The sequence below is a fragment of the Crocodylus porosus genome, unplaced genomic scaffold, assembly GCF_001723895.1.
Source record: "Crocodylus porosus isolate Cpor-Errol unplaced genomic scaffold, CroPor_comp1, whole genome shotgun sequence".
Taxonomy (NCBI): Eukaryota; Metazoa; Chordata; order Crocodylia; family Crocodylidae; genus Crocodylus; species Crocodylus porosus.
Genome location: NW_017728910.1, coordinates 26,390,054 through 26,414,153, shown reverse-complemented (window position 1 = coordinate 26,414,153; position 24,100 = coordinate 26,390,054). Strand labels below are relative to the sequence as shown.

Here is a 24,100-nt window from a genome sequence, read left to right as displayed (position 1 = left end):
GGGATGATTTCTACCCACTCTGGTTACTCTGCCCAGGCGCGCTGATATTGGGACAGGATCCTCTGAGGGAGGCACAGGGCCAGCACAAAGAGGTGCAAAATTGCAAATGAACAGAAATGCAAAAGTAAAAATGATTTATTGAATAGCCAGATCAAACACTGACACTTTGCAGAACAAAAATGAGATGTGAGATCACACAGGGCAACGTGGGATCAGCCGTGAAAGAAATGATATGGGCGGAGCGGGGTGTCCATCCCAAAGTGAGCTATCCCCTTCCCCCCACCCCACCCCCGTGAAATAAAATGGAAACCTTTACATAAAATAATGCTTGATTATAGCACAAAAATCACATGAATATGGTGAACTAAAAGGATAAGTTGGCTGCTGCTTTCGGTGATGAGTTAACACAGCTTGTCTTCTCTCAGGGCCACGGCCTGGAAATCCCTGCTGTCACTGGAGTGACTGTTTTATGGCAGCAAAATAAATATGAATATATTATTAATATTTTTAATCAGACCACTTAAAAGCAAGCAAATGCAAATCAAACAAATGGGGACTTGTTTCCTAATACAGTCTCCTCCCAAAATCTTGGCAGATGTCCTTTCCCTGCACCCCAAAGGTGGTTCGTGCACCACGCTACTGCTTGGGAGCTGGCAGAGCCGTGCACACGCGCACTCATTGCATCTAATGGGAACAAGGATATCTCATTTTCATTTGGAGCCTATCTTCCTGCCTGCAGTCGTTATGGCTGCCTGATGGCCACTTGGCCTGCTTTTAAGAGGAGAAGATGAGGCAAGGAGGAAAATGCAACTGGATGAAGTGCTGCAGCTATCATGGCCTCACCCTGCGTAGCAAAAACCATGGGTGCAAATTGAATTGGGCCGAATGGGTAGAGGAGGAAACAACCGTGCTCCCTCCATGGATAGCAAAGCCCCTGGGCCCATGTTACTTCACTGAGGTCAGCTGGGATGTGGCATCCCAGGACGATTCGTTTCCTTGGTACTAAGGATGCGTCATTTGAGGCAGGGATTATCTCCCCGTTTAGGGTTGAGACCGTGTCCGGCACCAAGGGCTTTGCAGCTGATGCTCCCAGGAGCTATGCTAATAAATGCATGGAATTAGGTAGAAGTAGTAGTGTGCTAGATGGCTGGAGCGGGGTCCGGCCAGGCACAGCCAGGGCCCCGAACAGCACAAGTGTGTATGGCCCAGTGAAGCGGAGAGTCTCCAAGCTCCAGCTGGCTCTTCGTGGCTTTTTAAAACAGCACCATAATGCGAGCTCAGGTCTCGCCTGCAGACACCACAGCAATGATAGGGCGTCACGGGGAAAATAGCAGCTATGCGTCTCCTACAAACGGCACGCAGGCACGTCCAGGGCTATGAACCCGAAATGGTGTCAAGATCACTGCACCTGGAGGAGCTCCCAGGCGGTGCGGAGCTTGGAGACGGTAGGAAATGACCCACAGGACGACGGGGAAAAACAACCCGTCACCTGAATGATAAATTTATAAAATTTATGAGTTATATGTAATGAATGCCCATTAGCCAGTTCGGGATAGAATCAAATCCGAATTAGACTCGTTACATGATAAAAGTTATAGAGATCCGAGAACTTGAAGCCCAGGGGTCTTATACAACAGGGCACTAAAGGGTCATCGTGGTGGTAGGGAAAGTCTCAGGACGTGACGGCACTAGAAATTCGCCGCGGGGAAAATTCCACTTGGTGGGTAAAACTTTCCCACCAAAGAAATTTTCCATGATATAATATCCGAGCCCAAATTTGGGAGTGGTGATGAGTTTGGGCAGGAGGGGCCCTTGCCGGCAACTCAGCTAGTATATAACCCGAAAACCCACAGTCCCAATTTGGAGAACAACGAGGGAAGAATCGCAAGCGCAGGCCAGATCAGGCTGATCACTGAACCGCTCTCTCCGTGAACGCAAAATTTTTGTTCACGCGGAAGCCGCGAAGCGCCTGAGTGGGACCAGAAGAAGGGGGCTCGTTCCTATCACTACCAGCCCATTAAAAATGAACATGTATCAGGGTATTTGGCTTCCTGGAATCCTAGGTCTGTAAGTATAATGTAAATGATAACAATTATTTCTTTTCCAATTCAAGTTTAACCCTTAGTTGAAATCTTAACTAGTCTTAGAGTATGTGGTTGTAGTGTTTTGATGTTTACTTTGTCTTGAGAACAATGTAATGTTGTGCACCCAATAATCATTTTTCAAATAAAATTGTGTTGCATGAATTAAGGTGTGATCGTTGTGAAATCGTGCAATTAGCTAAATACTCCCCAACCAGGCGCATCACACGAATCAGTAAATAGTGTGGGATTTTCTCCAGTCCACAACCCACTAGAGAACGCAACCCTCCCTGGAAAAGCAGCACAGAGCTGGCCAGCCCCAACAGCTTTATATTCGCACTTACAGCTGCCCACCGTCCAGCTGAGCACTGGGATAGCATCGCGTGCTGTGCTAGCGGACAGGCTCTCGGCCCAGCACATCCGTGCCCCGCTGCAATGCTTTAGCATCCTCGTGCCAGCCCGTGCACGCTGCCTCTGGGTGCTCAGTGCCAGCCGACCTCTGCTCCCAGCAGCAAGATGTGGGGCTGCACCAGGAGCAGAGCTGGGCTCAGGGCTGAGTGCTTGCAAGGTCCTCCACGTCAAGCCTGGCTGCAGGGAAGAGAGGAGGGATGGCTGGAAGACAGGCCGCCCTCACGCCCCGCAGCTGAGCGCCAGTGACGGCAGGGAAGGAGAGAGCTCAGGACCAGTGGGACCAGTTCATGGCCTGAATCCCCTGTGCTAAAGCACTGCATGGTCCTTGGGAGTCGGCGCTCTGCATCTGGAGAGCCGGAGCTGCCAAGAGCATGCACATCTCCCACTTCGCCATGACTGCAGAAGCGCAAAACCTAGAAGGTGCTGGCTTGGGCTTTGCAAAATGTGATTCGAAACTTGGCATGGTTTCAAACAGGAGGGCACATTGCCCAAACCAACAGCATCGGGAAGGCACAGACAGGATGAGAAATGCTTCATAGCTATGGTCTCCCTCCAGTTCAGAGGCTGCAAAAGTGGGGTGGCAGTGCCTGCTTTGCAAACCCTCTGGGTAGGGCTTTCTTTTTTAAACCCAAACCAGTGTTAATGTGAACCTTATGTTACAAGGCCTCTGGTTCAGACTGATGACTCTATCCTTGCTTGTCTAGGGCAGGGTCTTTCAACCTTTTTTTTTTTTTAGACTCAAGACACCCCTTAGACAACGTCAGCTCTGAGTTTCCACTTGGTTTTAGTCTGCAGACAAATAAGAAGAGTAGTTTTTCTGTTGCAGAGAACTCAAAGACCGCCGCTACGGACTTCTATTTGAAATCTCAGGGTGAACTGTGTTTGTCATCCTAACGGTGCTAATGTTGAGGCACCCCTGAAAGGACTCAAGGAACTACTGGGTGCTGTGGCCCCCGCTGAAAATCGCCAAGCTAGGGAGAGAAGACAGCTGTGAAGCAGTTGGCAATGAACAGAAGCTCATACCTCCATCCTACCGGGTTGCACAGCAAAAAAAAAGACATCTCAGCAAAAAAAGAAGTCAACCCCTTTCTCCAATAGCCAGCAGCTTATGTTAAAGGGAGACACTGCTTATTGCCCTGTAGTAAATGCAGGCAGTTTGCAACCCTTGCAAAGTCCCTGAGTTTACGCTCTGAATAAGTCAGACATGCAAGGGTGTGATCTGAGGCACTATAAATGCAGGAGAAACTCTCCTTGGATCAATCAGTGGCGGCACCACAGGATTTGGAGAGCACAGAAGACTGGCAGGAGTCTTCCTAGATATTCCTGAAGACGAATACCACCCAGCAAAGCCCTGACAGCGAGGAACAGGACGGTGCTGGGGCACCCGCTCTGCCCTGTTAAAAAACCGAGTGTGCACTATCTGGACGGGACGCTGCCCGAGCAGCCAGCTCAGCGCTGGGCACGCAGGCAGCAGCGAAGCAGGAATCGGTGACCTTGCAGCAAAGCAGAGGAGTGCACAAGCGAACCGATGCCAGTCCTTTCCTAAAACATCTGGAGCTGCTTGCTGGGCAGGAGACCAGTCAAGAGGGCTCTGCAACGGCCAGCATGGGAGAGAAGGGGCTGGAGATCTCGGAGAAGCCAAGGGAAGGGCGATCCCAGAAAGCAGGAGCGACCCGATGGGAATCGGGGCGAGAGCACTGGCCCGAAGGATGGCCGCACCCTCCCCGGGTGGCAGGTGCCCGGACCTCGGGAGGGCAGGTGCAGCGGGGTCTGCTGCCCTGCAACGCGGGGAATGCATTTTCAGCAGGGGTGCTGTCCTCCGAAACACTCGAGACCGGATCCTTCCTCGCACAGCCGCAGAGAGGCAGTTGTCTGTGCCCCAGCCCCTCACACGTGCCCCATGGGGCAGTAGGAGAGCTCCTGCTCAGCCAGGCCAGAGCCACAGGAGTGTTTCTTGAGGGGCAATTCAACCTGCAGCTGCTTCCAAAACCTGCCCTTGGGGTACTTGGACTTCTCGCCTTTCCACTTGATGACGGTGAGGGCGGCCTTGGCCCGCTGCAGCTCCTTCACCTTGCTCTGCCGGATGGCTTTGTACTGCACGAGGATGACCCGGATGCTGCCTTTCCAGGCCATGTTCTCCAGCCCTGCCTTGAGCTCCAGCAGGGCCTGCGTCCCTTGGAGGACGTAGTTGGGGCTCAGGACGACGAGCAGGCGCCGGCTCTTCTGGATGAAGCCCAGGGTCTCGTCTGTGACAACTGGGGGAAGGGGGGAGAGAAACACCAGGCTGGTTAGTGATGCACTGCCGGGCTGGGAATCGCGGCACGTAGGAGACTCCCAAGGGCTGAAGGCAATTCTAGCTCCAGCAGCTAGGACCCACCTCCTTCCCGTTAGCCGGGCTTTCTCTGCCCCTCATAGACACCTCTCTGCTGACCCCAAGATGCCAGCTCCCTTCCCCGTGGCTACCACGAGGCCACACGTTGCAAGGGCAGAGCTCAGCTGTCGCACTCCTTTGCACGCGCAGCAGCTGAGGCCATGCTGGACCAGCCCCAATTGACCCTTGCTCTGATGAGCGTGCAAGGGGAGGCTGAGCAAGACACAGGAGGGAGGCAGGAGGCTTGCAGATGATCACTGCACCAGCTGCGTTGATGCAGAGACATGCCCAAGCAGACCAGGCACTAAGGAGATCCCTTGCTCCAAGCGGCTGCAGCTTGGGGTGAATCGCTTCACTCTTCTACCCCAGCTCCCTCCCTCTGCAAAACAGGGTGATCATCCTGGAGGGAAGGTCTGAGAGCGGACCTGCCTTTACGACTGCATTCACCCTACCCCTAAATCCTGAGCCTTGTTCCTCACCCTGCCATGCCGGAGCAGCTGAAGACCCAGCTGTGGCAGCTGCCCCGTGCTTTGCAACGCCAAGCCTCAAAGACACCCCCACAGGACACAGCAGCGTGATAGCTTGCAGCGGGTCTGCTTCGATTTCCAGCAGCAGCAAGCTGCTTTGCTCGAGACACCTTTGCATAATGAATGCAAAGTCCCCCAGCACGCCCCTATCCCTCCATCACTGGAGCCTCTGTATTTCACTGACAAAAGACAGGCTCACGCCCGGTCAAAAAGTATGGTGGAAAATAAAACAAAACTGAAGCACAACTTCATTTAGCTGTCAAGGGTGTTTGATTAGTTCCTGTCAGCAAACTCGGCAGGATAATCCATCTCCCACTGTTTCTCTATCAAGGACAGCATAATTTGCTACCTGTGCCACAGATGCACCGCTCCGCAGGCAGGCACCAGCTGCCAAAAGCTACGTCCTGGCCTGCCATGATTCCCCAAGAAGTAGATTAGTTGAATCCCGGTGAACCAGCGCTGGGGAAGCAACAGCAGCGTTTGCATATGGCACTACGATTAAAAATGACCTCATCTCCGGCCAGGAAGCATGGAGCTGGCTCTGGGGGCGGTCGGCGGTGGAATCGGTCCAGAGCGAGCATCCAAGTGACCTCTGCTGAGGGCCTGTATCATTCGGTCAAGCAGGACGTGGGCTACAGCTAGGGTGGTTGGGAAGGGAGAGGCTCTGCAGAGGGAAAAGGGAAGGAAAAAGATGAGCAGAGACGTGATAGCAGAGCCAGAGAGAGAGAGAGACGCAAGCATCCAGGCTTAAATAAGCAAGCGGGAGAACGCCCGTGGCCTGTTTTCCTTGGAAGTTCATTGCAGCTGGTCCAGGGCGAGCTGGGCTCTGCAGTCAGGCTGCCCCGGTTGCCCTGTCCCCAGCAGGCACACTGCGCTGGCACCGCTGCCGATGCAGGGAGGAGGGAGAGGCAGACGCTAGGGCGCAGGCTCCAACTTCCAGCAGCTCAGCACCGTGATCCACCCACCCAAATCATTTGCTTCTAAGCAGGCGGTGGCCGGCACTTTTCCGATGTCCTTTTGCAAGATGCGAGGAGGGCAGCCCTTGCCTCCGCATAGCCTGGGGGTGTCTTTGGAGCACGAGACAGGTGGCTGCAGCCAGATCACAGGCAGGGGGACCCAAGCAGCTTGGGTGCTTGATCTGGGCACTCGGCTGGTTTCTTCGGCGAGGCGGACCAGTGGCAGACGCCCCCAGGGCAGCACCCACGGGGGACCAACGTGGAGGTTTCCATTTGTGCACAAACATACAGGTCAGACCACAAAGCAGCTGCCCCGCTGCCAATGAGCTGCACAACCCCTGTGCAAGGACCTCCTGCACCCAGCGAGCCGCTGCCTAGTAAAGATAGACGTGGCCAATACCCGTCGGAGCTCCGTTTTGTGACCCTGCTGGCAGAGTTTTCATGCCAGGGGCAACCCTGATCCCTGATCTTTTTAAAAAAAAAAAAAAAAGGCAAGGACAGGGAGGCTGCATCCATGTGCAGGGAGCAGAGCTGGACCAGCAGCTGGGGGTTGGAACAGGATTCATCGCGGGATTTGAGTCCAGTTGTGAAGCAAGTCCGGAGGCCGCACGCAGCTTATGTTCCAGTGTGGTGCCGTCTCCCTGCCAGCAGGCAGGGAAATCTCCGTGGCCCTTTCCACCTGGGGCAACTCCTTCCCCCTCTGAACCTCTTCGGCAGGAGCAGCTGGATGGAGCATGCCTCGCGCCCAGGCTAAGCCTCTGCTACGTGCTGTCAAACATAGGTGATCCCAGTGGATGCTGGTTGGAAAAGTGACCCTTGAGACAGAGGCTGCACTGTTGTCTTGGACATGGGGAAAGATCCGGAGAGGGGGTGATGGCCACAGAGAGGGAGGACAGTCGATACCCCCCGGGGAAAAGCTGCATGGTAGTTAGTTTTGGGGGCCAGCGTGCGTCCTCGTGGTGGCACAGACCCGTGAGCGCTGCAGGCACCGAGCAGAGCTGCCCTGCGATCAAACAGCCGTCGAACAGAACGAGCAGAGAAACGAAGCAAAAAGAGGAGGGCAAGCCCACCTGTTAGCGGACCAATGCCAGACAGAAAGAAAAGGGTTAAGCATGCCTTAAAAGTAACCAGCCAGCACCACCTGCCCATGCCTGCTTGGGTCCACCGGTACCGGTCAGGGGCTCTCCAGGCCAGCCGCGTGCCGCACCGCTGGAGCGCGCCGGTAACCTAGCTCACGGCACAGCGGCTTCCACGTGCATCATTTACTAGGGAGTAGCCGCTCTCCATCTACGAGCGGACAGATTGGCGTGTCTGACCAGCGGCATTGCAAACCCTGCCAGGTGTCCAGCAAGGGGTCTGTGTTGCAAACCCGTTGCCCTCCTGCTGTTAGCACCCGTCTAGCAGGGGATCTGGTAGCAATCGGGAGCTCAGCATGGGGGTGCCTACCCCGCTTCTCAAGCAGGCTTTGCACTTGCAATGCGCTCCACCCTCCCATAGCTAGGCTTCTAGCAACCCCAGCTGGCTCACGGGAGCCTAGCGTGGGTACGTCTGCGTTATATCGCAGACCCGTCCCAAGAGCCCAGCTGGAGTCTCGTACGCGATGAGGGCACTGGAGATGCACTGCTTTGCTCCGGGGACGCTGCAAGCACAGAAAACAATGCCAAGGAAGATGCCCAGTGCAGGATGTGACCAGACCTGGCCTCCCAGCTCTGCGGGGCTGGCAGGGGTAGAAAGGGGTGAAAAATTGAACGTGCATCCTCAGCTCAGCAAATGCACCTGCTGGAGGACACACGTCAGCTGGGCACGAACCACGCTGCTCAACCTAACGCTGCAGAGGCTGGAAATCCCCCCGAGGACTAGTCCAGACAGTTTCCTTCTGTTTGAGCATAATTAGTGGGTGCCCCATGAATGCGCCAGGACCCCGCGGAGGTTATTTGCAAGACCTCTTCCCCCTAGCAGGGTGAGCCCTGCAAACACACGGCTAAGCCACGAAGGCTAGCAGCTTTTCTCACACCTTCCTTAAAGGAGGCGGTGTTAGTCATTGCCAGCGCTGTGTTCACGCCACGCAGGCAGCACGGGCCGACCCTGGTCCCCCCTTTCTCAGGCTGGCCTGCGTGTTTAGTTGCGCGGGGGCCGACGGCTGCGGGATGACAGCCGAGCGCTCCCCATGCAGCCGGGCTTCCCCAGAGCCGTGAGTCGCAGCTCGCCCCCTGCTCATACTCACTTCCCCCGGGGAGGCTGTCCCGGTCGAAGATGCACAGCTTGTAGCCGAACTCGTTCTCCAGGACGCCGCGGAGGGTGAGCAGCACGAACTCCTCTTCCTCGGCGTTACGGGCGTAGGACACGTACACGTCGTACTCCTTCCCATCTGCGCAGGGTCGGGGGGACCGCGGGAAGCAGAGGAGACGTGGGTGTTACTGCATTGCTGATATCCCCATCCACCCTCGCCCTGGAGCCTGCCTGCAAGCGTCTCTCGTGCCGAACAGTGCTGCACACCTCTTAGCTGGTCTAAGAAAAGGGATCATCTCTGAACCAAGAGTTGAAGAGTTTTGCATTTCTTTCCGTCTCAGACCAGCACGGCTCCCAAATCCATCCCCGCGTCTCTACTGCACCTTTGCTTTGTGGTTTCAACCCCCCCAGAACAAGCACCCTCCTGCCAGGTAAGCAGGGGACAATTATCCACCTTGTTATGTTCAGGTTTTTTGCTCCACGGTTTGTGGAAAGAGAAACTTCAAAGACTGTTTGGGATTTTGTGCTTCAGTAAGGACTTCTTTTGTATTATTCCCCAACAAGAAGATTTCTGTCTATAATGATCCTGCATGACTTAAACACCTACACAAGAAATTCGCTTAGTGAGTTTTGCTTAGAGGGAGAGAATGAGGGTTTTCTTTTTTTTTTTGTAAGATGGAGGGAACTATGAAAACATATATTATATTTTATTTTCTTTATTTTTTATATATATAAAATGTTTTTATATATATAAAAATAAAGAGGGTTTTCTTTTTTTTGTAAGATGGAGAGAAACAATAAAAAATGTATTATATATGTGTGTGCATATACGTGTATGCACGTGTATGTATATGCATACACACACACACAATACATGTTTTATTGTTTCTCTCCATCTTACAAAAAAAGAAAACCCTCATATTATGGTTCAGAGAGGCAATGTCCTGCCTCGGGCAGGGGTTGACTGGCTGACCTCTGCAGATCCCTTGCAGCCCCACTTCTCTTCTCTATGACGTAGAAGCACAGATCCTGGCCCAGAGTCCTGAGACATGGGTTCAAGGTCACATCGGAAGCCAAGGACAGATTTAGCATTGAGACATTTGGCCCCAAATTCTGTCCTTCAGACTGAGTCCATCCTGTCCCAGCTCATGCACACACACGCACCCCGCCTAGGATCCTTGCTGATCAGCCAACAGAGAAGACTTGACTGGAAACCAAACAGCATCTCCCTGTCCCTTGAAATCAACTTGTTCTTGGGTCATTTCCCATCTATCCTGTGAAAGACTCCTCCAGCCTCCCAGCCCCTGTGACAGGCTCCTTCCCACCATTTGCTTCACCCATTTAAGCAAGGGTTACGGGGGACAATAGATGGATCTGAGCCGGCAGTGTGTCCTTGTGAAGAAGGCGACCGGCATCCTGGGCTGCATTGGGAGGAGCGGTGCCAGCAGATCGAGGGCAGTGATTCCCCCCTCTATTCAGCACCGGGGACGCCACATCTGGAGTCCGGTGTCCAGCTGTGGGCCCCACTACAGAAAGGATGTGGACACATTGGAGAGAGTCCAGTGGAGGGCAACGAAAATGGTTGTGGGGCTGGGGGACATGGCTGGGAGGAGAGGCTGAGGGAACTGGGCTGACTGAGCCTGCAGAAGAGAAGACCGAGGGGGATTGAGTAGCAGCCTTCACCTCCCTGCAGGGGGGCTGCACAGAGGATGGAGCTGGGCTGGTCTCAGTGGGGGCAGATGACAAGGAGCAATGGGCTCAGGTTGCAGCAAGGGAAGTTGAGGTTGGAGATTAGGAAAAAAATTCTCACGAGGAGGGTGGTGAAGCACTGGGACAGATTACCCAGAGAGGTGGGGGGTCTCAATGCCTGGAGGTTTTGAAGACCCAGGTAGACAAAGCCTTGGCTGGGGTGATGTAGTTGGGGCTGGTCCTGCTTGGAGCAGGGGCTGGGCTAGATGTGACCTCCTGAGCTCCCTTCCAGCCATCATTGTCTACGGTTGTATGAAAACTGTTAAGAAAAGGCAGGGTCCTATCTCTGAAGAGGGTAAAAAACAGCCTGCAGAGAAGTCTACACACAGCACCACAGGGACCAGTGGCTGGAAGCGATTGCTGCGATCCCCCAAAGCCCTTACCTAGGATGGTCTCGTCGGTGCCAAAGTGAGCCCGGTAGAAGAGGACCATTTCAAGCCAATACACGTGGTAGATGACTATCAGGACCACGACCAGCAGGATGGTAGCTCCCAGTCCACAGGCCAGTTCCACGGTGTATCTCGGGGCTGCGACTGGGTGGAAAACACAGACAGGTCTTTTTTCGGTAGTGTGTATGGAGCCGTCTTTCAAATAGGCATGGGCCGAGGTCATGCCGCAAGCACAGCATGAGCCTAACTGCAATTGGAGGCTCTTATAGGAGGTTCAAAGCCCAGGCAGAAAAATGTATGTGTATATACACAGTACCTGCACACCAATATTACATACATAATTATATATACATACACATGTGCACGCATGTACAATGTACTCACACACGTGCACGCTGAGTGCGCATGCACTCAGACCTGGGGCAATTTTCAGATGGAGGGAGTCACAACGTAAGGAAGAAGCCCAGAAGAAGTGAAAAGACCTTGAAGACCAATTCTTCCACCCTTCTCACACTGGAGAGGGGTCAATTCCTCCCCAGATCTCCCAGGAACATGAGCAGAAGCCAGGGGAAAATTTCCAAGTCACAGTTTGTCAGAGGCCCAGCTCATGGGCTAGACCCAAAGGATCGGCCTCGCCAAAATACGATAATTGTGAAATTTGTGAATAAACACCACCCTGGATGCATCATTGCAGCGGTTATCACCGCCTGTCCAAACCAGTAGCAAAATGAATGGCACCCTGGCTCCCATCACACCAAACAACAGATCTTTTAGCTAGTCCCAGGGTGACCTCAAGTAAGTCTGTAGCCCAGACGAGACACTTTCTAGAAGATTGAAATGTCTGACCAGGAGTCGTACCTGTTTCCAAATTAAAACACAGGTAAAGGAGACCTTATGCAGAAGCCCATGCTTGCTCCCAAGAGTCACTGACATGCCATTAGCTTTTTTCCTTACACTTGGAACAGGAAAAAACCTGCCTAGCGTCTCTGGGGAAATACTGCATTGTGAATGGTGATGCTTGCAGTAGGCGGCACGCACGTCGGCAAACTGAATAGAGATTACTACAAGAGAGCGCATCGCAAAACTCCTGGATTAACTGTACTTTATTATTTGCAAACACACCGATCACCAGACAGAGACGACTGAAATGGAAAGCATTCAACAGGTCCCAGTTGGAAGCAAGCGACACAAAAGATACAGGAAAGAAAGAAAGAGAAATGAATATCGGTCGGGAACAAGGGGAATTTTTTCTTCTAGCCAACAAAAAAGAAATCCAAGCGTGAGCACGTGGGCTTAGGAGGGGAACAGGCGTAAGGAGCTGGAATCGAATGACATGAAATGCTGGTCTGCAGCTAGCTGATTTTAGCTTAGCGTGGTCCTGCCAGCAGTGGTCTGGTCTGGTTCTTGCAAACTGCTGTGAAATGGAGCAGAAACACAAAAAAAGCGGGGGAGGGCATTTAAGTCACTTGTCTACTGCAAGAGCATCTCTTAATCACCCATCCCGGGGTCTGGAGAGTCGCTGAGGTGGGACCCTAGATGGTGCCTTTCTAAACGAGCAGCCTGCATCTGCAGCCCTCCATCCTGCTAGACCAATGCACTCGATCAGCCCAAAAAGAGCAATGGTAGGAGGCACTACCGTGCTGAGCGTCGTGGGAAAAAAGCTTAATATGGCCAAATAGCTCTGGCCTTCATTAATTATCTGCCGCTTCTGACGAGGTAAAAAAAGGCTGCCTTGAGTGGTCAGTTCTGAAAGGGGGGTGGGAGGGGAAGAGCAAGGCATCGATGCAAACCATCTTAAGACAGGAAGGTTTTGGTCCTTACGCTCCCAGCCACAGCAGAATAGCTGGGGAGCCACAAAAACACAGAGCAGGGGGGCTGGAAGGGACATCTAGTCCAGTCCCCGGCTCGAGGCAGGATAAGCCCCATACTAGCCACCCCTTGCCTAACCTATTCCCACAACAATACGGTCAACCCTCTCGCACAACTACGAGGCCCGTGGCCCGCAGACACCAAAAGCTTTCAAACTGGCTGCAGGTAAAGCCAGGGACAAGGGATGTTAAAATGCACTTGAGACCCCCCAAGGAAGAGGGCGGTGCCCCCCTATTTCAGCATCTTCTCAGTGAAGAGGTTTGCAAACCAGAGGGTGTAAGATCCTAGGGTCAGAAGGGACCTCCGGGGCCAGCGGGGCCAGCTCCTTGCAGGAATGCTACTCACGGATCATAGCACAGAAGGGGCGCGAGTCTCCTCCCTGTGCTGCTGCGTGATGGGATGAGACGCCAGGGGACAAGGCGTCTCTAATGCCAGCTGAGACGGGGTGATCCGGGGGTCTCTGGCATCTGAAAGGAGCCATGCAAAGGGCAGGCTCCTCGGGTGGGTGTCCTGCAAGGGCTCAGCCTTCCCAGTGCACGGGGGGTTCTCCTGGCTCCTGTGAAAGGAGCTGCCAACCACCCAAGGTCAACAAGAGCTTCTCCCAGCCTACAGAGACCTCAGGCTGATGCATGCCGAGGAAGGGATCTGGTCCGGCTGCTGCCAGAGTCAAAAACCCCTCTTCCCTGGAAGCAGGAGCAGCTGGAGAGAGAAGAGGGAAAGTCCCTGCTCTGAATGGAGCTCTTCATCGCTGTTGCATTGCATTACACCAGCAGCCCTGACTGCAGCACTCATCGTCATCATCATCATCATCATCATCCCTGGGGCCTGAAACAGCGAGCCTGTCCGGCTCCCTCGAAAACACCAGTGAGGAGGAGCAGCTGCCTTCAGGCAGCCAGCTCCCAGCTGGGCTTATCCAAGGGGGCTGACCATGAAGGCTTGTCAGACCAGCAGCATCCTTAAGGACTGATTTTTGGACTGGGAGCAAATTATGGGGGGCCGGTTCGGAGAATGGCACCAAGGCATTCAAAAGCAACAGCTGCCGTTTGCAACCCCCATTTCCAAAGCAGCTGCAGGCTTGGAGAGGATGCTCAGCCGGCCCTCGAGGGATGGGTTATCAGAGCCGACTACCCAATAAAGCCTGATTCAGGGGCCTATTCTGACAGATGTCAGACAAAGGAAGTCCCCCCCACAACACAACTAGCTCTCCTGCTTTCATTAGGAGGTTGGCAGCTCTGGTTGGAAGAATATCAGCTTCCAGCCTGTCTTGAGGCCTCGGTGACCCTCTTGCAATGCTGCCTGAGCTAGGGGAAAAGACTCTGCTGGTAGCATGGATACTGAGCACTGCCTGGAAAAGCAGCTCTTGCTGGGCTCCAGGGGGGAACCCAGCTCCTAGAATAACAGACTCAGAAAATGCGGGTTCAAGGGAGCTCAGGAGGTCACATCCAGTCCAACCCCCTGCCCCAAGCAGGACCAGCCCCAACTCCATCATCCCAGACAAGGCTTTGTCTACCCGGGTCTTCAAAACCTCCAAGGATGGAGATAACACCACCTCTCTGGGGAGCCTGTCCCAGTGCTTCACCACCCTCCTGGCAAGAGTTTTTCCTAATATCCAACCTCCACTTCCCTTGCTGCAGCTTGAGCCCATTGCTCCTTCTGTCATCTGTCCCCACTGAGACCAGTCTAGCTCCATCCTCTTTGCAGCCCCCCCGGCGGGGAGGTGACGGCTGCTATTCAATCCCCCTCGGTCTTCTCTTCTCCAGACTAAATCAGCCCAGTTCCCTCAACCTCATCTCACAAGACATGTCCCACAACCATTTCCCTTGCCCTCCGCTGGACTCTTTCCAATGTGCCCACATCCTTTCTGCAGTGGGGGCCCACAGCTGGACACAGGACTCCAGATGTGGCCTCCCCAGTGCTGAACAGAGGGGAGGAATCACTGCCCTCGACCTGCTGCCAATGCTCCTGCCAATGCAGCCCAGGACACCGGTAGCCTGGTTCACCCTGCTCCAGAGCGCACGTCTAATCAGCTCGCAGTCAGTTTTAATTATCCGCTGCTCAGCCTCCCGGTGCCAAGATCTTCTGATGTCTCTCGCTGTTTTGCAGCCAGGAACCGTCCCAGAGCAAAGCATCTCTTGGGCCTCTGGAGCGGGGTGGATCTGGGGTTTATGGAGATAAACGTGCCTCTGATGGATAACATCTGAGCTTTAAATCAGAGGGCAGGGCACAAAATGGGCTGCAACTCCTGCCCGACCCAACTCGGTCAAAACAAAGAATTTTAGGGTGTGGGGATGGAAAGCAAGTTGGGTTTGGTTGCTGGTTGGATGTCCAGGTGCAGCGATGCAAAGGTAACTGAGAGCTGTGTGCAAGCCCCGTGGAAAAGAAGAGGCCCCTAGGGAACACCAGATACCTCTTCTACAGAGAGGTATGCTCATGTGTAGCTCCCAAAACGGAGCCCCGCCCTGCATCTCGTCCCCTCCCAGGGATAACGTACATGCTTCCCCCTGCCAGCTATGAGCCCTGTCCAGGCCAGACAGCCCCTCTGGGATCAGCACAGTGGGAAGGGACACAGCTGCACCAGTCTAGGAGCTGCGCTGCAGGGGACCTGGGCCGCCTCCTATCCCTGCTCCCTCTCTGCCGGGAGGGAGAGCAAGACACACGCTCGTGTCAGGGTGCAACTCGTTATCCCTCGTGTCTGTGCCACTGTTAGTGCCAGCTGGGGCAGCACAGGAGCAGGAAATATCCCCTCTGTTATCCCCACACAGGGCAATGCCAGGACCCCAGCCCTGCCTCGGCCCAAGGTATGTCTTCGGCACTCAGCCGCGCTCCCGCGGCCGGCCAGGCTGCATCCCGCACGCCCCTCCGGGTGCCAGTCCCTTACCTTTCATTTTCACCAGAGCCTGCTGCTGCACTACTCCTTTGCTGTTCCTGGCATGGCAGGTGTAATTGCGCTTCAAATCCTCCGGCGTGACCTTTGCAATCGTCAGCATCCTCACAATGTCCTTGTCGCCGAAGAGCTGGGCAGTCTCGCTGGGAAAGCAAAAGGGTTAGCGTGCAGAAGCCCAGTGATGTGCATGCGATTTGTTGCTATTCACTTTAGACTTCTCCTTCATTTTTGGCAAAACAAAAGACAATTAACAGATCAGTCATTCGTCGCTGGTAGCTTTTGCACTGAATGTCAATGCTCAGCACTGCGTGGGGTAGCTGGTCCGTGGGCAACTTCTGCCAAGTTTTACTTGTTTTCTGCTGCCCAGTTGTTGGCTGTGTGTCACAGGAGATTTGAGAGAGGAGATTTCTCCAATCACTTGGGTTTCCTAAGCTCTGAGTCTAATTTCTGCCTCTGCTTCCCATGTCCTGTGTGACTTTGGTAAAGCGGGGGTGACGAGCTCTCTCCTTTCTCCCCCACGTCGCCATGTCTATTTGCAACCTGCTCAGGGTAGGGGCTATCTTTTACTTGGTGCTTTGCAGCCCTTTGCCCAAAAAGGACCCACTCTTCCCTGGGACCTTTCTGTGAGATGGCACTATACTTTCCACAAGACGTGTGATAGCAGTACAAGGTAGTGCAGCAAGTCAGAGGACCGGGTCGGGCTGGAAGGGACCTCACAAGGTCACGTCTGGTCCAGGCCCCTGCTCAAGGCAAGAGCATCCCAGACTAAACCAGCCCGGCCACGTGTCTGTCCAACCTGCTCTTGAACATTTCCAAGGTTGGAGAGTCCACAGCTTCTGCCCCAGTGCTTGACCCCCCTCCTGGTCAGAAAGTCCCTCCTCCTCTCCAGCCTGAATTCCCCCTGCTGCAGTTTAAGGCACTGCTCCTTGGCCTGTCCCCTGCAGCCACAAGGAAAAGCCCATCTCCCTCCTCTCTATAATTGCCCTTTAGCTATTTGAAGACTGTTTTAAATCCCCTCCCTCCCCCAGTCTTCTCTTCTCCAGATTAAATAACTCCAGCTCTTTCAGCCTTTCCACATCCGTTATGCTTCTCAAAGCCCCTAATAAATTTTGTGTTGCTCTGTGCTGGGCTCTTTCCAATCTGTCCACATCCTCCTTGAAGTGTGGATGCAATACTCCAGGTAGGGCCTCGCCAGGGCTAAACAGAGAAGAATCACTTCCCTTGATTTGCATGTGACACTCCTGATTAACACAACCCAGGACTGAGTTGGGTTGGTTTTTGTTGGGGTTTTTTTTTGCAACGAGCACTATTTGCTCATACTGAGTGTACGGTCCCTGGTATCCCTCAGGCCCTTCTCTGCGGTACTGGGCAGGGTGAGAAGAGCTCACATCCTCCTGCTCCAAAACCAGCTGCTTGCATCACAGGAGACCCTCCCTTATGCATTGACAGTACAGGGCCTATGACACAGAGAAGAGCTGTTCCATTATTATCCACTGTGGTTCCCGGTCCGTGGTACGGGTACCACCAGCGGTACACAGACAACCCATCAGTGGTACGCATTAACAGATTGATTATAATTACTTTATATGACAAAAACTTCCTGGTGGTACTTCAGACTGAACTGAAGAATTTTCTGGTGGCGCTTTAAGGCCGTATCATTTTAAATGGGCGGTGCACGATCTGTCAGAGTTTGGGGACTGCTGCATGAGAGGGCAGCTATGGAAAGTCATCAGTTCACTTACGAGTTGCTTTTCAACCCTAAATAACTTCTTTTTGAGGTTTGGGCCTCCGGGCCATTTGAAATGGCCAATAGCCAGAAAATAACGCAGCTCCCTGGGGCTGTCACTAGTCCACATCCTGATCAGCTATTAGCAAAGGGAGCTCCGGCTGATGCCCAGAGGGGCTGTGCTGGTGCAGACCTGTGTCCTAGGTCCAGCCGTGGGATAATTAGGAGCGGATGCAGACAGCAGAGGTCCGACGTGCAAATCGTTACCTTTGAGTGACTTTTACCCGTGGGTCTGTGATGTCGTCCGTGTTTTTCCCATCGATGGTCCACCACACCTCGGTGCGGGAGTCCTTCAGGAAAGTGAAGTAGACCTGACAGGGCAGAACAAGATCTTCCCCTAGGACAGAAAGATGCCAGTGAAATGCAGCCCCTCCAGCCTTCATTCTCCCTCCCCACCGGGAAGGGACCGAACACAACACCCGAGGTCCAGGAAGCATGAAACAACACGGCCCCCTCCCTTCCCCGCCAGCTACACGGGAGAAACGTGTGACCGACAGGTCCATGACTGCTTCCTATGAGTCTCAGTGACCGACGCACGTGACGACACATTTGCTCTCCGCTCTCTCATGAGGCGGGGAAATGCTGCTAGATCCATTTTACAAACACGAAGACTGAGATTTGCCTAAGCTTGCCCAGGAAGTCTGGGGGAGAAGCAGGACCTGATTGCAGACCTCTTGAACAGTGCATTGAATATAAGGCTATTCTCAATGCAGCAGTGGCTAAACACCACGGTGCCAGGCACTGTGTGGACACAGACTACCCAGGGGTCCCTGCCCCAAAGAGCTGGCTGTCTGCACAGACGAGGGGGTGCATTAGCAATGTGACAATGCGCAGGCCGGGAAGAGCAGGTTAGATCCATGCTTAACTGGGAGGGGAAGGGGGCCAGCTAAATGGGAACTGGAGGGGATGGGAAGGAGGCAGAGGATGCGCTTAGTTCCCCCCCCATTAAACCTCCCTACAGGTGACACTTCCAGCTCCACCTGCTTCGGAAGCTGCTCCCAGGTCCCAAAGCACAGGACAGACGATGCACAGTCCCCGTGAGCACAGAGGACGAACACAGACAGGAGCACCGGGCATGCAGGTTCATTGCACCGCTTAAGCAAGACCTTCCCCGTCCTGGCAGACACCCCCCTCCCCCCCACCCCCTACATGGCACAGGAGAGAGCGGCAAGTTACCTGGTTCCAGCTTGTAGACGACTTTCTCGTTGGGAGAGGTGAACTGTGGCGGCAACGCTTTGTTTGGAGACCCTGCGGGAGAGGAAAGCGGGATCCCTCCTGAGCCGAGAACGAGATCTGGCTTCGCTGGGGCCGTTGCACGGACTAACGCTAACTCGCCACAGTGCCCAAACAACTCCAGCGCGCGGCTGCAGGAGCCTGTCTTGCAGCGCGGCTGCTGTGAGCGGCACGAGCACCATCAAGGGCAGGATTCAATCTAGGCAGACTGCAAGATGCTGGTTTCTTTTGAAAACCCCTACATTGTGCCACATCTGGAGAGAGACTCTGGGCTCATCTACACTCTCCCATCCCCTCCCCGGGCATCTCCGATACCACCCCCAGGCCAGCCTAGAAGCCAGACTCTTCTCCTGGCCCTACAGCAAGCTGTTTGCTCCTGCCTGAAATTATTCTTCCTCCTTGTGTATTCAGTGCATAGCTATTGCCACATGACCAGGGCATGCTCTTGCATTCACCAGGCAGATGAGCATCTTTGGGCAAGTCCGACATTTTGTTATTATATCAACCAAAAAGTAAATTAAACCAAAAACTTTTGCTTGGTCTAATAAAAGACACTGTATTTCCCCAAAGAACCTTGTCTACCTATGTCCTTAGACCAACACGGATACTACTACCATTCACCAGGCTTTTAAAGTCCACCAAGGATTTGCTGTCATTGAGACGAAGCTGTTGTGGCTTAGTCTTCAGACCTGAGCAGCTCTGAAGAAGAACCAGCCCAGCCCTGATGACCTGGCCACCTTCATCTGCACAGAAAAGCACCTGAAGTTTTAAAACAGGCAGGTGGAAACTTCCAAAAGTCATAAGGAAACTTTGAAGCTCTTTCTAAAAGGCTGTCAACACCAATGCACGCTTTCGGCTGATGGGGTGTGGTTGTCATGTACCACCCCATCCTGGGAATGACTGTGTGATGCTTTGGGTAGCCATACACCAGGAGACGCAGAGCCCATTGAACACACACAGGCCATGTATTGGTGTCCAGGGGAGTTGTCTTCCCTATCTCCTGCCTCGGTTTCCCCTCCTTACCCACCACCTTCATCCGCACAGTTCGGGTGAGGTTGTAGGCCCTTCCGTTCTCCTGGAAGGTCACGATGCAGGTGTAGTCTCCCTTGAAGGTGTCGCGGATGATGCCGAAGGTGAGGTTGGGCCCGTGAGGATAGATGTCGTAGAAGTCCTTCACAAACACGCAGTTCTGGAGGCAGGGAGAGGGAGCGCTCAGGTGTGGAAGTAAAATAGCTTCCCCCCTCCATCCCCTCCCTGTAAAACACCAGCACCCGAGGCAGCGATACGCGCAGAAACGTGGTGCCAGGACTTGGATTTGGTGCCACGTATGGGTGAGGGGCTGCAGGCCAGAAGGCATGCAGGGAGGGGAAAGGTCTACCCCATGCCTCAGTTTCCCCAGAATAAAACAATGATGTTAATGGAAAATATGACGGAAGGACATTCAAAGGATGGAGTCACTTGGATGTGCAACCCCCTTTTAGCTCCCTCCTGAGGACGGGAGACTAAAAGCTGTCCGGGTGGTTGTCGGTGGCAGGAGAAATAGAGGCATTGCCTTGGTTTCCCCCGTGATTCAGGCCAGAGAGTCCCTAAAAGCACATGGGCAGCTCCTTCTTGCAAGATGCTCCACCCAGGCACCATCAACCAGTTCCCTGCTAGCCCTTCAGCCCTGAGAACTGACTGCATTTACATGGATTCAGACAAGAAGCCAAAATCCCTTGCTGTTTGCAACAGCTCCCCAAATCAATGAACAACACAAGCCTAACTGCAGTGCATATTGCCGTGTGCTTCCTGCAGTGCAGGGGGGAAAAAAAAAAAAAGAGCGGAGGATCAGGTGTGACGCTGCCAAAAAGTCTCTTAGCCCTGGGTTTGCAAAGGCTATGAGGAGTCAATAGCATGATCCTTTCCTTCTGCACTGGGGGGGCCACATCTGGAGTCCTGTGTCCAGCTGTGGGCCCCCACTACAGAAAGGCTGTGGACACATTGCAGGGCAACAAAAATGGTTGTGGGGCTGGGGGACAGGCCTGGTGAGGAGAGGTTGAGGGAAATGGGCTGATTTAGTCTGCAGAAGAGAAGACCGAGGGGGATTGAATAGCAGCCTTCACCTCCCTGCAGGGGGGCTGCAAAGAGGCTGGAGCTGGGCTGGTCTCAGTGGGGGCAGACGACAGAAGGAGCAATGGGCTCAAGTTGCAGCAAGGGAAGGTGAGGTTGGATATTAGGAAAAACTCTCACCAGGGAGTAGCAAAATACTGGAACAAGTTACCCAGAGAGGTGGTGCAATCTCCATCCTTGGAGGTTGTGAAGACCCAGCTAGACAAAGCCTTGGCTGGGATGATGTAGCTGGAAATGGTCCTGCTTGGAGCAGGGGGTTGGACTACATGTGACCTCCCAAAGTCCCTCCCCACTCGCATTTAATATGAGTCTATGAATTTCATCTACTTCATTCCAGCCACTTATGAACTATCTAACGCGGCAAGCTGGGTGGGCAATGCCCACTCTGTCCGTGGGTGGGATCTAGCAGGTGGTCCTGATTCAGCGTCCGGAGTGGGCATGGGCAGGGCTCTCGACCCACGGGTAGAGAGGGAAGCAAAACCAGGATGGGAGAGATGTTCCAAGTGCATGACAAACTAATCCCCAGGTCCAAGCCCAGATCCTCATCTGCCGTTGACATGCGTGGTTCATTTGGGAGGACTGGAGTTGCACTGAGTGACTCCTGCCAGGGACCTGGCCCCCACTGAGCAGCTGAATGAAGGGCATAAATTGCTTAGAAACCTTAATAAGCCTTCCACTCAGCGCAGGTTTCCTGCCTTGCCTGACAATGTGCCAAGCGGCTGATCCCGTCTCAGGAAGAGGGTTACGGCGATGACATCTTGATGGTCATAAAAGCCAAAGATTTGCACATTTTCTCCGAGATTATTTCTGAATGGTGCATTTCCAACTCAGATTCATCTTAACGTGGCAGTTTAAGGCAGAAGTAATACACCATTCGTAATGGTTTTTATAAGGCGCGGGATGACTTGCTGTCTGCACAATGATTTCCATGGGGCTTTTTTGTTTCACTCTGCTAATTGATTGTCGAGATGTGAATTTCAATGGAGGCAATGAGAGAGGCATTTAAACCCACAAAATGAACTGACTTCCCTTTGCTAAAAATGATGGCATTTCGTGAGAAGAGATGTACTGGCTCCTATTAAGCAGCTGCGCTGCTCCAGTACCTCCCAGCTATGCATCTCATGGCTTTTTGCAAACCCCCAGTGAATTAAGCATCAAAACCCCCTGTAGTAACAGGTCCGTGGAGAATTTCTGCAGATCTCTCTTCCAGAGCTGCTACAGCCTCGTTTTCTCCTGCAAAACGAGAACCGGCTAGCGAGGGAGCCCAAAGTCAAGGTTTTAAATAATAATGCATGGTGGTTGCTGAGGCCTGACCAGACACCCCGGGAAGATGCCTGATTTTTAGAGCTGGAGCCATGCAGCGTTTTCAGAGAATCAGGCCCTACGTGGTTGTCTCCAGCTTGGCAACCACAAGACTGTGATGCAAAGATGCAAGGCTTGAAAACTTGAACGTCGCGGCAGTGATTTCTCTGCTGATTTCTAGAGTACAGGATGCAAGGGTTTGTTGTCTTCACTCCCATTTCACAGAAGGGGAAGCCCAGAGCTGGTGAGCCACGAGGGCAGGGCAACATCTTAGAGACTCGCTGGTTTATAAGCAACAGCCAGCTTCATCCGATGCTAAGAGAGGAGGAGGAAGCTGATGCCTATAAAGAAGCAACTTGCCCAGGAGCATCCGAGTGGCTTTGGCACATCTAGGAGCCGGACCTCAGTCTCCAGAGTCACAGTCTCTACTAAGTCACTGGAAGGGAGTGGGGAATAACCCCCAATTATGTCCCATTGCAGGGAAGGGGGGGTTTACTAGCTGGAGCTAGCTTTCACTGAAGTTATGTAATTGGGGCTCGACCTCCCGGCTCTTACGCAGCGATGGCTGCGTGCATCACCCTTCCCCATAAGACACAGTCTCTCCCCCGGTCCTAACGCCCCCAACCCTTCTTACCTTGTACCACTTGATAGTTGGCTTTGCACTGGGAGGGTAAAACCCATCGATATCTGGGCAAGGGATGACTTCGTGAGCGTGCTCCAAGTAGAACATCTCTTCCATGGGCTTGATGGCACGGCTCACGCAGAAACCCGGGTCTTTCTGAACAACCTCCAAGGGAAACGCGACTTTGCTGCAATAGGTTGTGTTCCTAAGGGGAGAGAAGTGGCCGGGTTGTTAGCTCAGTCTGGTTCACTTATACGCACCGAAGAAAAGCCACAGGTTGGGACTCAGAAAGTCCAGTGCTGAGACGATGCATTCGGCCACATTTTCAGATTTACATGCAGAAAAGAAACCTCAATAATACAGGCAGGAGGCAGACGCGGGAGAACTTGCCAACATGACTAATGCACCGAGCCCTCTTTTGTGACTGCAACAACACTTCACAGGCACCCTGGCAAAAAAACAGAAGAAAAGAAAGACGTGGACAGCAAGAGAGAGGAGAGACAGAAATCTCCTCCTTGACCCTCTGAGGATGCTCTGCTCCTGCCCTCCTGCATCCTGGGCTGTTTCTCCATTTTCCTGACAACCCTTTGAAGCCTCTGGAAGACGGGATGGACTGAGGTCCCTTCCAACCTTCACTGCCTGTTGCAAAGCTTGGCCAAGTGAGCATCCAGCCAGGAGCCCCCCACCCCGAAGCAATACCTCTGCCCCAAACACGCGGCTCATTCCTTAATGGTGCAGGCCTGTGGAGTTTGCTCGGGGTTTCTTCCTGGCCGTTTGCAGCTAGCAATCAGAAATGTGTCCATTAATGCTTTCAAGGTGCCAAGCTTAATTACAATGTAAATGAGCTTGGCACTGCAAATTCACATCATTGTTGCAGTCCTTTCCCCATTCACCCCGATTAACAGCGCCCTTTTCCCTGCATGGAGATGGGAAGTGGACAACACAATTTCCTCCCCATACCAAAAGGACTTCGAGGGTCCTGAAACGCAATGCCCACCACCCTACCTGAGCATGCACGTGTAATTCCCCGTGTCGTTGAGCTGGGCGGGCCGAAACCAAAGGGTGTCCTTCTCCTTGCTGATCCGGCTGTCCGGGAGACGGAAGTTGATGGGCTCCTCCAGGTCCCGATCCTGCCCGATCCAGTACCAGATGAGGGTGAGGCCGGCGGAGTGGGCCGTGCTGTAGTTGAACTTCAAGAAGGTCTCGAAGAGCGGGCATTTGATCCTGGCGGGTTCCCCGTCGTAGAGCTGGATTTGTTTCATGGTGTCCACGCCCCAGTCGTCGCAGCGCTCTGCAAGCAGAGAGAACAGGGGGCCTGACCCTGCGTCTGCTGAGAGCAAAGACCAAAGCATCTACAGCTGGGTCCCTATGCAGCTGGGCTGGGATACTTTGCCCTATCTGGGATATCAAGAAGCCTCTGCTCCCGAGGCATCGTTTCCTCATCCTCCTCTATCTACCTGCCGTCTCTGCAAGCATTGTGGGGCTGGGGCTCTCGGTCTTGTGTGTACACCGTACCTGGCACAGCGGACTTCTGCTACAGAAATGCAGCTCGGACAGGCGAGGGCATCGTCAGTAATAAAAA

General features: G+C 53.5%; 1 protein-coding gene across 4 annotated transcripts in view; it reads right to left on the bottom strand.

Moving 5' to 3' along the window:
- IL1RAP (interleukin 1 receptor accessory protein) overlaps window positions 1–24,100 on the bottom strand; it is a 53,582-nt gene that overhangs the window by 4,062 nt on the left and 25,420 nt on the right. Inside the window, exons 3-11 of one of the 4 annotated variants that reach the window (XM_019532914.1) lie at window positions 23,524–23,809; window positions 22,531–22,723; window positions 19,509–19,674; window positions 18,429–18,500; window positions 17,460–17,589; window positions 15,461–15,609; window positions 10,708–10,857; window positions 8,571–8,714; window positions 118–4,747 (exon numbers count right to left, since the gene is read on the bottom strand). In XM_019532914.1, coding sequence (XP_019388459.1) covers window positions 4,380–4,747; window positions 8,571–8,714; window positions 10,708–10,857; window positions 15,461–15,609; window positions 17,460–17,589; window positions 18,429–18,500; window positions 19,509–19,674; window positions 22,531–22,723; window positions 23,524–23,809 — 1,658 coding nt within the window. In that variant the 3' untranslated portion in view covers window positions 118–4,379. Of the gene's footprint in view, window positions 1–117; window positions 4,748–8,570; window positions 8,715–10,707; window positions 10,858–11,798; window positions 12,128–15,460; window positions 15,610–17,459; window positions 17,590–18,428; window positions 18,501–19,508; window positions 19,675–22,530; window positions 22,724–23,523; window positions 23,810–24,100 lie in introns of those variants that run through there. The other 3 variants (XM_019532913.1, XM_019532915.1, XM_019532916.1) reach the window with 3 other exon arrangements.